The sequence below is a fragment of the Numenius arquata genome, chromosome 13 (assembly GCF_964106895.1).
Source record: "Numenius arquata chromosome 13, bNumArq3.hap1.1, whole genome shotgun sequence".
Taxonomy (NCBI): domain Eukaryota; kingdom Metazoa; phylum Chordata; class Aves; order Charadriiformes; family Scolopacidae; genus Numenius; species Numenius arquata.
In genome coordinates, this window is record NC_133588.1 from 17669172 (window position 1) to 17682808 (window position 13637).

General features: G+C 37.6%; 1 protein-coding gene across 2 annotated transcripts in view; it reads right to left on the minus strand.

Moving 5' to 3' along the window:
* Positions 1–13637, minus strand: part of CDH8 (cadherin 8) — a 130728-nt gene that overhangs the window by 31378 nt on the left and 85713 nt on the right. The window contains exons 9-10 of one of the 2 annotated variants that reach the window (XM_074157951.1): positions 6250–6294; positions 870–991 (exon numbers count right to left, since the gene is read on the minus strand). In XM_074157951.1, coding sequence (XP_074014052.1) covers positions 870–991; positions 6250–6294 — 167 coding nt within the window. The remainder of the gene's footprint in view (positions 1–869; positions 992–6249; positions 6295–13637) is intronic. The other variant, XM_074157952.1, reaches the window with a different exon arrangement.

Below are 13637 nucleotides of genomic sequence, written 5' to 3' on the forward strand. Positions count from 1 at the left end.
GATCTTTCTTGTCATTTATGTGGCATATGAGATATTCTTCCCCATTTCTGTACATTTGTGCTTCAAAATGGATGCTTTTTAAGAAATCTGTTTAATTTTCTTTGAAAAAGGCTATACAGGTTAAATCTTCCTTCTGATATCTTGCTATGTTTATTGCACCTTGTAGAGTGTTGTGTAAATTACTTTGCCAACCCTTTTATTTCATTAAATCAAGAAGCAAATAACCTGTTAAACCTTTTTTTTTTAATGGTGAAATATGATGAAAACTTGAACTCCCCTTCTCCAACAGCCCATCCCTCTTCAGATATTTTACATGCAGGTACAATCTGCTTGACTGTCCATCAAGTTCTGGTTTGCTTTCTTGTTTTTTCAAATTTGTCATAGAACAGTGAGTAAGAACTAAATAAATAGAGATTATAACCGAGATATGGGTAAGGGGAAATGGTTTTTTTGTTTTAAGTATTTCTTCTAAACTATACCTGGGACCAGCTACAACATAGTTCAATAACTCAACTGGAATTTAAGTTGGATTATACTTTTACCTATTAACACACATGAACCTATGAAGCGATGAGCTCCATCAGAGTGGAAACAGCGGGAGCTTAAAGACACGCAGCATTTTTTCTGGATATTGTCCCAAGATATCTAACCTTTCATTTAAAACCTATACTTCAAAAACATACGTTATGTCCATATATAGAGAGATGTACCACAGAATACGATCATAGATTTATCTTAAGTGAATGTTAAGAGTTGTTAGCATGAACACGCAGGCACATATTTCGAGAATAAAGTTAAGATAAAATGACAGGGAGAAACTGCTGCCCATTCTCACGCACCAGGGTACACAAACCCAAGGAGATACTTACTTGTCCAGGCTTCCCATTCTCACATAAAAAGGCTTCATGCTCTGATGCAAACTCAGGAGCGTTATCATTTACATCAAGAACTTTGATAGCAACAGGCACCCGGGACACTTGACTGTGGTTCCCTAGGAAAAGAAATCAAAGCATAAAAGCATATTTAATGTGGGACTGATACATAAATGCTCACAGAGTAACCATATTCTTCCTGTCTTCTGTCCTTGCTTAATTGAGTTGTCTGATCTATAATGGATCATAGAGTTGGAACGTGAGATAAAGAAGGATGGCCAGGATTTTATGGTTGAAAAGAATAAATAGATCCCTATTGCAAACAGCATTTGTTGAAGATTAGCTCAATGAAGACCTTTCTTGGACTAAATTGGTGAGATTTTTCTTTGATGAAGTTTGTATTGTTTTATTGATAAAGTCCATTATACATGGAAAAGGGAAGGCTGTAAACAACATAGATTTATTTCTTTGTTTATCTTTGGCAGAGCACAGAGCATTTTACTCTATTAGTTGTTCTGACTGCACATCTATTATTTCTTCATTACAAATACGATTAATGAGGAGACCCACATTGTGAGAAAGATAGATGGTAGATTGACATAGGCACAACTAGATAGTACTTTGGACTATTAAAGCACTTTGATTCATCTGCCACTGACTGAAAATATGACCTGTGAACTTCTTTCTTCACCAAAATAAAGCCTTGTTATTTATAACGTAGAACTATTTTGCATAGAAGTGTTTATCACTGTAAATAATAGAATAACCCGGTTAAGCTGTAAGGAAAGAAAAGCTAAACCAACAGTTCTCATTCTACGCTGAGTAGATTTCACAGTCAGTGTCTAGTGTCTCTCCTTCAATTCAGTATAGCTAATTTATTTTGAGAGATTATTCATAAATACTTTAGACTATTTTTTCCCAAAGAGCAAAAACATGAATTCAGTTTAAACTGAGGTGGTCAGCCAAGCTGAAGAGTTTAAAGCACAATTCCATAGCACCTGCATACCTCAACAAGTACCTCAATACCAGGTTCGAAATCCATCTCTTAGTGAGTATTATTTTACAACCATAGTATTTTACCTTGTTTATATCATCAACAATTTGAAGAACTGCACACTGTGCGAATTAAACTCTGGGTCTGAGTAAGCGAACTACGTGCTTTTGCCCAAATAATTACTGCAGGTAGGGAAGCTGCTACCATAAGTCAGGGTATCAACTCTCTCACAGTTGCTGAGAGAGCTCTGCAGCTGCCCAAAGCTCTCATCAGTCCACGAGGGTGCTGTTTTCATCTAAGTTGTTTTGTGACCTAATCAAACTCTACCTCTCGCATCCTTTTTTTTTTTTTTTTTTTAAATTGTAAGTGTAAACTTCAATTGCTGTAATAACATTAATTTGAAATAGTATAAAAATAACTATTTCAAAAGACACAAACCCAGGCTTATCACCAAATGCACTAGTGCTATAAACAAAGGCTTTATGTTTGCTGGAGAGCCTGAAATATTAAGATTCCACCTGTTTAGTATATGGGCGATTACAAGACATCAGAATTTAAATGCTTCCCATTTGAAGGAGTCAGAAGTTTTAGTTCAGAAAGAAACATGTTACAGAAGAAAAATAAATCTCCACCAAAATACTGTAAGAGTAGTATTTATGTCCATTTTGCATCATATGATCTTCCTTATTAACAGGTGAGTTGAACAATTACACCATGAAATAATAAAGTATTTGAAATCAATTAAAAGTTACTATGCAAATCACAAATCCCAAATATTTTAAACACTTTTTTTATCTAAACTTGATAAAAATACAGACAATGAATCTTGAGCTTATCAGAATTCTCAGCACTAGTGTCATATTTAAACACTAAAGATTTACTTTTATCTAAATTAATGAAATGATGGCAGTTCAAATCTTAAAGACATTACAGAGAAATGTAATTAATTAGATAAGCTTCTAAAGAAATTATTCATGTCCCTTGTGACTGTCCCCAAAATGTTTGTCTTTCATCAGAAATACAAACATTACATTTAAAGATATTATAATTAGAAATTTGATGAGAATTCATTTAAAAAATTAATTTACTAAACACAAGAGAGACCCAACTGGTTTGGAAATCTCCAAACAAGGGGATACCCACCGCCTGTTAGGGTTCTTGAGACTAGGATGAAATGTATTGTTGAGAAAGAGAGAGAGATGGAGAGGGAATTTTATCTGCTGCTCGTACTGCCCACCACACTGGATACATTGCATTATTTTGTCATTGCTAACTTTTCAATGAAATTTTACTTTATGCCAAGTGTTTTGCCTGTAAATAAAAATCACCCTAAGCACACCTATTCAAACAAATTGGGAAATCCAGATTTCACCTGCGGGTGAAAACTCTGAGAAGATAAAATAGTTTCCTCTGTCCATTTTCATATTTTTGATGTCTGCAGACTTCTCAGCAGTAAAATACATAGGCAGAGGATGTCCCTCTCAAGTTTAAATCCGTCTCTGTTAGCAACGCCCCGTATCCTCGAACTAAAAGCAGAAAGCGATGGAAGTGGATCCACTCTGATCCACAGAGTGCACAAACTGTTACGTTTGCACGGGCAACGGTCCTTCAAACAGCTGGCCTTCATACTCACTAGCATTTAATGTTCCGAACATTTCCTCATTTGCATGAATGGAGAGTTAGTTCTTTCTAAACTGACGAAAAGTGACGAAACTGAGTTTTAATTACTGGGGTTATTTTTGTTTGGTTTGGCTTTTTTCCCAATGAACCACCCAGTCAATAGAATTAAGGGAGACTGAATCTTCTTGCATGTGCCACACAGATAGTGAGACCGATTGCTTGAGTTCCAATCAATTATTTTATGCAAAATCATAAAAAGTGTAAGGTTAGAGACTCACTCTCTCCAAGGAACTAACCAAATTTGTAAAAGCTTCATCACCTGTATCTATTGTGATGCACAGTTTAAAAAGACCTACCTTGAATCTTGCCATACAAGTATACCCTTAGGACTGTCACTTGAGAAGCACTGGCTTGGTTTGAAAATTTAGTGCACTGAGGTGTAAGATTAGATAAAAAATTGTGAAAATTTACACTGGTCTAGTCTACCAAAACTCTTTTTAGAGTAAGGCTGCACAGAAACACTTAGTTTTTGATTTCAAATACATTCAATTGTTCACCTGTGGACACCACTGCCACAGCAGAGCAGGTAGCTTAAGAAACACATATGCACGTTGTGTACATCATTTCCTAGAAGTAACAGCTCTTTTCTGTCTCTGCTGAAGTCTCAATTACTGCCTGCACTTCTAAGAGCCAGCAGCCTGCTGTAGATGAGCACAGCACACAAAGAAAGGAACATCTAGACAGATATAAGGAAAGGATGTCTCAATATAAAAATAACTAGCGGAACTTACTTGCGATGATAAATAAACTTCCAAAAATAATAGAAAGTCCAGCTGAGTTTAGAAACGCATATTGAAAGGGTTACAAGAATTTTAAGGACCTAAAAAGCTCTTCTGCTTCTCTCCCCAGTTCTCAAGATTCTGCTGGAACATTAAATACTTGAAATACACACCTTGCTGGTACTCATCTTCGAGTAACATACCTATTGAAACACTCAGGATTAAAAAAGACTGCAGTTTCATACAAAAATGAAGAGGTAGATGAGAGAATCAAAGTCAAATTAAAAAAAAACCAAAACATTATAAAGCCATTTAGCGTCTCCAAACATGAAATTTTGGAGGCTACAGACTGACGCTGCTGTGATGAACACATTCCTTTCTGAAAAACCCTACATATCTAAGATGCGTGTGTATCATTAGAGATTTGTAAAGCAAAGCACCCAGCGCTGTGAAGTTGTTACTGCACACAGCCAGTAATACTAGGAGTAACTACAGTTTATAAATCAAATTTTTGGTCTTGTGGCATAACTAACAGAACATAAACACTTAAACACTTCATAAACATGCTTAGAACACTTCTCCACTCTCTTTTCTTGACAGACATACAAGTGGTCTTTAAGAGCAGTGGTCTTTAGAAAAGAGGATCATTGGCTGCACAAAATTAAGTTCATCATTTAACCCAAAGAAATCCAGTTTAATCCAGTTTTCCTTTATTTAATTAAATAACCCCAAATCACTTCAAGGTTTTAAAGTACTCAGTACCTGAATAGAAAGTAGACTCCTAGAAAATAACGCATCTTTTATTATTATCATCATGACCACATGGCTTGGAAATGGCTATTTCATGCTTCCCCGATTCGGTGAAATTCCTACTATACTAATATTTAAATTAGAAGTAGAGGAAGTCCTAGTTCTAACAGAGAATCAAAACAAAATCTGAATCACTGACTTAATAAAAACAACAGCATTTGTTTTACCTCCCTTATATTTCAAAATTATTAAGTTGTATTTTAACAGATCCAGTCCCCGTGACTTTAACAAGGTTTTACCTGATGACTTTACTAAGATAATCTACACACAGGACAAGTTTATTTCTTCTGTTACGGTTTATGTCGTTGTTTTCTTTGTGCAGCCCTTTACCTATACAACAACACAGCTTATAACAATTCTTTTTGGCCATATAAAACTGACAAATCAAACTTCAAGAATCCTGAGCAAGAGACGCTATTGTGAAATTGAAATGTTATTTATGTTGAAGTATAGAGATCACATACCAAAGCAAATACTGTGCTCATTTCTCTGCCGTGTTATGTCATGATAACATGACAGAACGTATGCTATTTGTGAATTAGGATAAAATTCAAGCAACCAAACAGGATTGGTCATTGTGAAGATTTAGATCCCCTTGAAATTCTTGTATTTTTAAAGGATAAGAAAACGCGAAGAGTTGTGGAATATCTCTAAAGTAATATGAACGGATCAGTGCAAAGCAGAAAGGCTTCTGAACAAGTTGCTGGGCCAAGAAACAAACACTGCTTCATAACTAATGTTCCATTTAGATTTATTTCAGCACACTGGAACATATTAGAGGAGTACAGATTGTGGCAAGTCTCTGTGTGTACATGTGTGTGGGAGGGAGGCAGAGAGAAAAAGATGTGAAACATATTTCTCGGGTTTGTTCCTGAAGTCATTCTTTGGGAGAAAAATAGTAATGGAGTTGAAAAGTTTTGTCTCCTTTCAGTAGATCACTCGCTTTATTCCATTATGGTCTCCAGAAGAAAGACGAGCAAGTCAACAGCAAAGCTACGTTACATTCTATTTTTATCTCCTCACTGTCACTAGTTTAACCAAGGACTTGCTCAACATTTTCCACCCCCTTCATTTTTGTCCACTTTTCTACCTCTTATTGCCATGAAAAAGATGTCAGATTCTTGCAAAATGCATGCTGCCACGGGCATGGACAAACCAGAAGAACCATACGTACCCGCTAACCAGGTGGAGCGCGAGGAGGGTATTTCCACTGCGTATCCTGGAAAGAATGACAAGGAGGAGGGGAAACTGAGGACATGCTACATTTTCAAGTCCTTGATTTCAAAGCTGAATTTGCAGTTAAGAGGTTTCCAAAGTTCAGCAACTTCACCTGTAATGAGGTGGCTAAGACAGGCCACATACACCTGCCTGTGATCCGTACGTAAGATGCACAGTTTGAGGCTAAGGGGCAGGTTCTACTTTTAGGTCACTGATAAAACCAAATGAAAAAACAGAGTACAATTTCTGTGACAGATGCACAATCCATGCCAGAAAAGGTTAATTAAAATAACGCTCTATTCTTCAGGTCCTGTTCAGACAGTCTTCACCCACTATCATTTTCTATGGGGTTTTCTTTTTTTTTTGCATTAGTGCACGTAAGGCATTAAAATTGTTGAATGTAACCCAGAACCAATAAGAACTTTGAATCAATCACCTAAAATTTGCCGAAAACATACCTGCAAAAAGACCAAATGCATCATTTTTGCATAATTTTTTTAATCAGTGACATTTCACCTAAGCCTGCGCTGAGTTCTCTGCCTGCCATTGCAGCAGCAAAGGAGTGTGAACAGACCACGCTGGGCTGCACTTCTCCCTTTCTCTTCAAGGCCTGATTCAGCTTCTGCTGAAGTTAGTCACATCTCTTCTACTCGGGAACTTTAATTTAGTCCTTGTCCTTAATAATATAAAATGAAAATATAATTTACATTAAAACAGGGACTTCAACTGGGTGCTTTGTTAACTTTACAGTATCAACACTGATTTATAAAACTTGATAATCAAATTCTCTTTTTTAAAAAGTTAGTATATTCCTTTCATACAGATACAATACCTATTGATGGAATCGCTTAGGCCTCATTTTGCTTATCTGAGGGCAGGCTATAATTTGACATTCAAATGCAACCTCTTTGTTATTTTCCATACCATTAAGCTGTGCGGTTATTCAGCAGTCTAACAAATAGTTACTCTGTAATTGCTTCTGGTACTTTGTGAATTGAAAGATCCGTTTGCAGAACTGGGAAATGTTTGTAATTTTTTGCAGAAGTATCGTATTTTGTTTGGTGTATTTGCATGATATTGTCTTGTCTGAATGCACAGACAGATCAAAAGGGCTTGGAAAGGCAAAACGAGATCGGAAAAGCAAAACATCTCCTCATGTGTAGTTTACAGCTGCGAAGAGGGTCTCTTCCACCACAACCCTGCTTACAAGGGAAAATCAAAAGACACTGTTCTGTTTAAATTTAGCCATGCGTGATAAGGGAGGAAAAGTTATCCGCTGCTGCAATGTGATTGAGAACAGTAAGTGAGCTGTAATTTTGTCCTTGAGGGAGCAGGGGATGCTGAAACTAATTCTTCTCCACCCCAGAGCTGGAATGGCATGGAAAGCACGGGCCACCCCCACCCCTCACACCACCCTTCCAAACCCCAACCACCCACAAACGGAAGGGTTTCTGGTTGTTATAAATCACTTTGAATGACAGTCTCCCTTTAATCGCAACGTTTACGTTTTGAAAAATCCACCTTGTTGTCACAACTTCCTATTCATTTTCAAGGGCCCCAAAAAAAGAACGCTAGAAGATACAGCAGATACTGGATGTAGTAGGTGACACAAGCGCTCATCACACGTAACCTATATATTGCATAAGGGGGTGATCAGCCTGCATGGGAGGAAACAGAAGGAGGGCTATTAAGGTAGGGGGAACAAAAGGATGGGATGAGGATTGGAAAGAGTTAGAAGGGGCATCCTAATCAGAAACTGTAGAGCTTTTCAATAATTGAGTAGCGACTGTGGGTACTTGTCTCTTGTCAGAAGCTCTGGATGCAAACAGCATGTCCTTAGAGACTGTTCTTCTGCATATCTAATCTCGACCACAGTGAGCTTTATATTCATAGTGACACGTAATCAAGATATATGTGACACATCAATATGAGTAAACAAATACATAATTCAAAATAAATTATTAGTATAGCTGCTGGAGTGGGTTGTATTGGAAGCTGCTGTAGTCACGTCAGGTTTATGACAATCAAAACAATTCAGTTTTATTCACAGATCCTAAGTAAATCCTTAAGGGAAAAAAAAAAAAAGAGAAAAAAGAAAAAAGTGAATTGCCAACATCTTTCCACGCACACATCTATCCAGAGACCAAACTGAAACAAATGCTGATGGAAAACAACCTGTATTTCTGATACAGTACTGTGTTATTGAGCCTTATTTGTCCCTAACGAGGAGGCAAGTCAGGCTGCAGTTTGCAGTTATGTCCCTTTCAGTAAATGGACTGTGTTACACGTCAGTGGTAAACTCCTATGAGTGCAAAAATTACAAATACAGTTTAATTTATAGCAACTAATAGCAGTGGACTTATAAACTATAAAGAAGGGCAAACCGGAAATGTTTGAAGTTATACAGTTACATTTTTTGCAATAATCAATGCAAATTAAAAAAAGATAATAAAAAATTATACTTAATTTCAAGAATATGCAACAGCAAAACAGCATTTCTAATCTCTGGAAGCATCTGCAACTAGGAAGCACTACTCTACAAACCCACCATTTTAGCAAATGTCAGACTCTACTAAAAGCTTTTGAAAAAGTTTTTTCCACATCCTTGTGGCAGCTACTAGCATGAAACAGTCAGGAATCCGGCCCACACTTTAAAGCAATTATATTGTTAATATGCTAATACATCATGCATATTAAAATGTTATAAAATATTGACTTAGATATGCAAGGTCTTATTGTCAATTTTAATTAGCTATGAAATTTTATAATGACTAGCAGCAGCAATAATAACAATAAGCAGAAGAGTGACTAAAACAATATTCATCTACAAACCTCTACTCTGACCTACCCTCATGCTTCAGCCTCACGGATCAAAGAGCAGAGATTTTAGATATCACATTCCGCTTAGATGTACAAGAATTCTGCTTATCAAACTAGATGAATACTACACAGCATTTTTAAGATGAATCATATTTTCTTCAGAAATTCTAATTCCAATGTTCTAAGTGCAGATGGGCAGTTTTCAGTTGTTCAGTTTAACAACGCGCTCATTTTGCTACTATAACACGTATATACGCCTCCAGTTTTCCCAAAGTAATTAACATGCTTCACGTGAATTAGTCAAGTACGTTTTCACTAATGACCCCGTACTCTTTACTTGAATCCTTATCTGTTTTGTGCCCCAGAAAGCATTATTCCCTTCTAAAACACCACCTAGTATCCCAATCTTTTCTGTTTTAACCTTTGAACAATGTTCTCAATTCCACTACGTTTTTTGTGAAATCTGGAACCAAGATGTCCAGCCTGGCTTTTATAATGCCCCGAAATGGGAAATAAAAGGCGTTAGACTGATCATGCAAATCTCTCTCTCCTTCTGCTTGCCATCATTATGTTTATTACCTCCTCCGACTTTTTTTTTGCGCTGCCTTACTCAGATCTGTACTCATAGCTGCCTTACGCTTCCCTCCGCAACCAGAGGTTGCTAACTTCCATTCAGCATCCCATACCTGAGTTTTAATGCTTACCGAGACCATTTTATATGGAGATTGTTTCATAAGAATGTTCCATTGAGCTGTGAAAAACACTAATGACAGAGCTTGTGATATGTCTGAACGCGCTTTCACAGCCGAGAGCTGCAAAGGGGCTTTGTGGGTTACACCAGCCCTCCCCCGACCAACGGCAAATGCTCCGCGACCCGTTAGAACCTATGGAGTTCAGCATAACCCTGTATTTATGAGCAAATGAATAAGAACTACCTTACTAAAATCTGTGTTTCTGTGCAAAAATGATGGATTATCTAGTTTGAGTTCCACTAAGCCTGAGAAAAAAGGGTCAAGCAGAAAAGGTTAATATTCCTGAGCTTCTCCTGTTTAAACCTCCATAAAGGCTGATTTCCCTCTCTTTCTAAAACTTACTGAAATTTACTCAGCCCTAAATTAGACATAATTATATGATGCACCAAAGTATCTTCCTAAAATGTTAGAATTATTGCTAATAATGCCTATAGTCATTTTTACAATAAAAGGCTAAATAAAATTAAATAAATGAAAGCATGAGCAAAGGTATTCATGGCATTAAAAAGCACAGTGTAGCTGAAGGCTTATTCTGAAGAGTAATTATGGCTCTCTTCCTTTTTAATTAGTGTCCTTGTATTTTTTAAAGGAATATACAATATAGATAACTTTAGTAGAGCATGTGCCGAGTGATGATTCAATTATTGTATTTATACTCTTGGTAAACCATAAAGAGTCTTTCTGGCTTTATGCCCTTTCCCATTAGGTGATAAAATTGCCTCATACTTCTTCATTTCTAAAGAATGCCGTTGGTACGGGTAATTACCTTTGTCAGACAGAGCCCACAGCTTTGTCCTTGAGATTCCTGTGCTCTGTGCCTGGAAAATATTTCTTGTGGTCAAATCACCATTTCCATTTCAAAATCTTGTCTATATTTTCATCTGTTGCTGTGACTAATAATTCCCGAGAATTTCTACCAGTTGTGGCAGTTCTGGTACTTTGCCAAGTACTCGGGCGGGGGGTTAGTTAGCCACTGGTATGCTTTTTCTTTGGCAAGTGAAGCTGAACACCAAGAATCATTTGATAAAGCAGTCAATCAAAATGAAAATACTAGTTCCATGACTGCAGTGCCTGGAGAGTAAGGAAAACAGAAATTCCATTAAAACCCCTCATTCAGAGATTTGAAACTTGGCTAAAAGCATTGCTGTAGGCTAAGAGAAATGCCCTCTCCCAGGCAGCCCTGCTCTGGCTCTGGAATTCCCCCGTGGACTGATCCGTGGCGTGTGTCTGCATGTGATGCACAGAGTGTGAGAAGAGGAAGAGGTTTTAGAAGAGCCATCTGTAACCTGACGCGACAGAGCAAAGGGATGCGCGCTTCATCTCCCTATTTCCCGTGCCTCTAAAAAGGCTCGACTCTATCCTAATTACAGAAGAGCCTGTCCGTGCTTGAATATGCCTCACAAACGGAAACCGAGATTCCACCCGAACACAGTCTGAGGAATCCAGTGCTGCACACGGTCATAGGAACAAAATATACATCTTGGGTGGCCCACTCAGTGTTAGGTCAGGTGAAAGCAAGCTTGGGGACATTAAAGGGATCATCATTTATTGTCTTTAAAGTTTATGGGCCATGGTTTCTGTTATTTGTTGGTGTGTTTTTCACAAATCTCAGAGGCTGTCAACTGGAATACGTGTAGCAGTTTTGTCTTGTTGAAATCTATGGTATCATTCAATGAATTTCTACGATGTAATACATGTGTTCCTGAGAAAAGGATTACCTCACTTTTAAAAAAGAGAATTCCAGATAAGCATTGCTAATAGTGAATGCGTTATGGTATACTTTCTGTTTTCAAAGAATTCACTAGAACCCTCAATCTGAAGCAGATCTCAGCTACAGTTTAGGAGAGATGAGTATGCAAATACCAGGATATTCATATTTAAATTGGAGGAATGTTGTGCAGTTAAATCATGTTGCTACTACGCTTCTTTCTTGCCTAAGTTAAAACAGCTTTTCTGAGATAAGTCTCTGCTTTAGTTTCAAACTACGTCAGTTCTCCATTTATTACTGCTTTTGTTATATCAATTAACCAGCAATGACTGAAGTATAGGGCATTTCCTTAGTATTAATGAGGCACAAAGTGAGGATGCTGGAGAAATATCTGCAGTGTGGCTGTCAAAGCCATTAGAAGATGGAAACGGAAATCCATGGCGCTGGAGGCAGAAAGAAGAGAGAGTTTAATTATTATACGTCTGACACACGTATGGCAATCTGATAGCCTGAATGATCAGGGATTCCGAACTCCAGTCAGAATCTGTGCAAACCGTAGCAAAAACATTCTAATAAATAAATGATGGCTGTTTGATTTTCCTTTAGTAGCTGAGTAGCATTGACAACACGTAACTGGGTAAGTACTGCAAAACCTGCACGGGGAGCAGAGAACCCTGAGGAGGTTGGCCCAGCCTGAACTCTGCTCTGCTTCGCTGCCCGGCAAAATCGCTAACCAGTTAATGCAAGCAACACAGGCATGTCAATGTGAGCAGCAGTTAGGGCTATAATTGTAACTTATACAAACTAAAAAATGTATTTGTGTGCTCAGATGAATGGGATCACGTACGACTGTAAGGATCCTGACTTTACTAGGTTTTACTGAATGGCAGAAAATTCCATTTCAAAAAAGTACCAAAGAACCAAAGATGTGATGAGCCTTTGTACACACAAAAAAAGATGCACCGAAAGAAGCGTCTGGAAGTTAATCATTCATTCTTACTGTGCTGCAATTCAGGCTCACAGAGAATACTTGCACATGCCCCCAGATTCATTCCTTTCCTGTTCAGGGCACAGCTCCAGAGAGCCCAAACAAACCAGCGGCATAATCCGCCCCCACTTACACAGCAAGCCTATGGCCCCCCGTTCTCTCAAGCATCTAGCTAAAACCAGCCTCCCAACCTTGGAGTACAATTTTAAGCTCACGTAAGTCTCAACTACATAACAAAACAATGAGAAATCTCAGTAGTCCAGTATTTAAAGTCCACCATCAGTAACAGAAAACAAAGTTGACCTTTTATACCCAATACTGACCAAAAGGTATCTTCTCAGGGAAAGGTCATTTTGCCAGTGAGCCTCCTTCCTCTAGCCTGCAATCACCTACACCTTCCTGCTCCTGACTCATTCAGCACAACAAACTTGGATGTCTGGCAATGTAGAAAATTTAAAAATCAATTCATATGCACAATAAGGTTCAGTATCCCTCTTGCCATAAGCATCAATAGACATGTTTCTCCTGTGAATCCTAAGCCTGTGTTTCAGAGTGATCTTTCAAAGACGTCAAAGTTCTTTGTAATATTATTTTCTCTTAAAAACCCATGTGACAGAATTCATCAACATAGAGGAGTCACCACATGACCAGAGAGGAAAAAAATGGAACAACAAAGAAGGAATAATTCATTTGACAACATAAGAAGTATAAGAAATCACATAATAGATAAAAATGTGCAAAAGGAATGGAACATTTAAGAGTGGACAGTTTTAAGGGTAGTAGTAGAGAGGATCAAAGCTGCAGAATGAAGTTATCTACTGATTCTTCACTAAATTAATGGAAAATGATAACTAAATCTGAAATGGTGATACTGTGACCTAAGTATCACTTGTACCACGTTAATCACTCCCAGTCCAGTCTTTTTCACTGATCACTCTTCGCACTGTTTCATCTTTAGTAACCAAAAAAAGATTCAGAGGGATGAGATACTTGAAAGATTATCTCTAGGGAGCATGCGACATAGTTACTGATGTAAACAGCAGGCATCAAACTATATGCAACTTGTCTATATATTC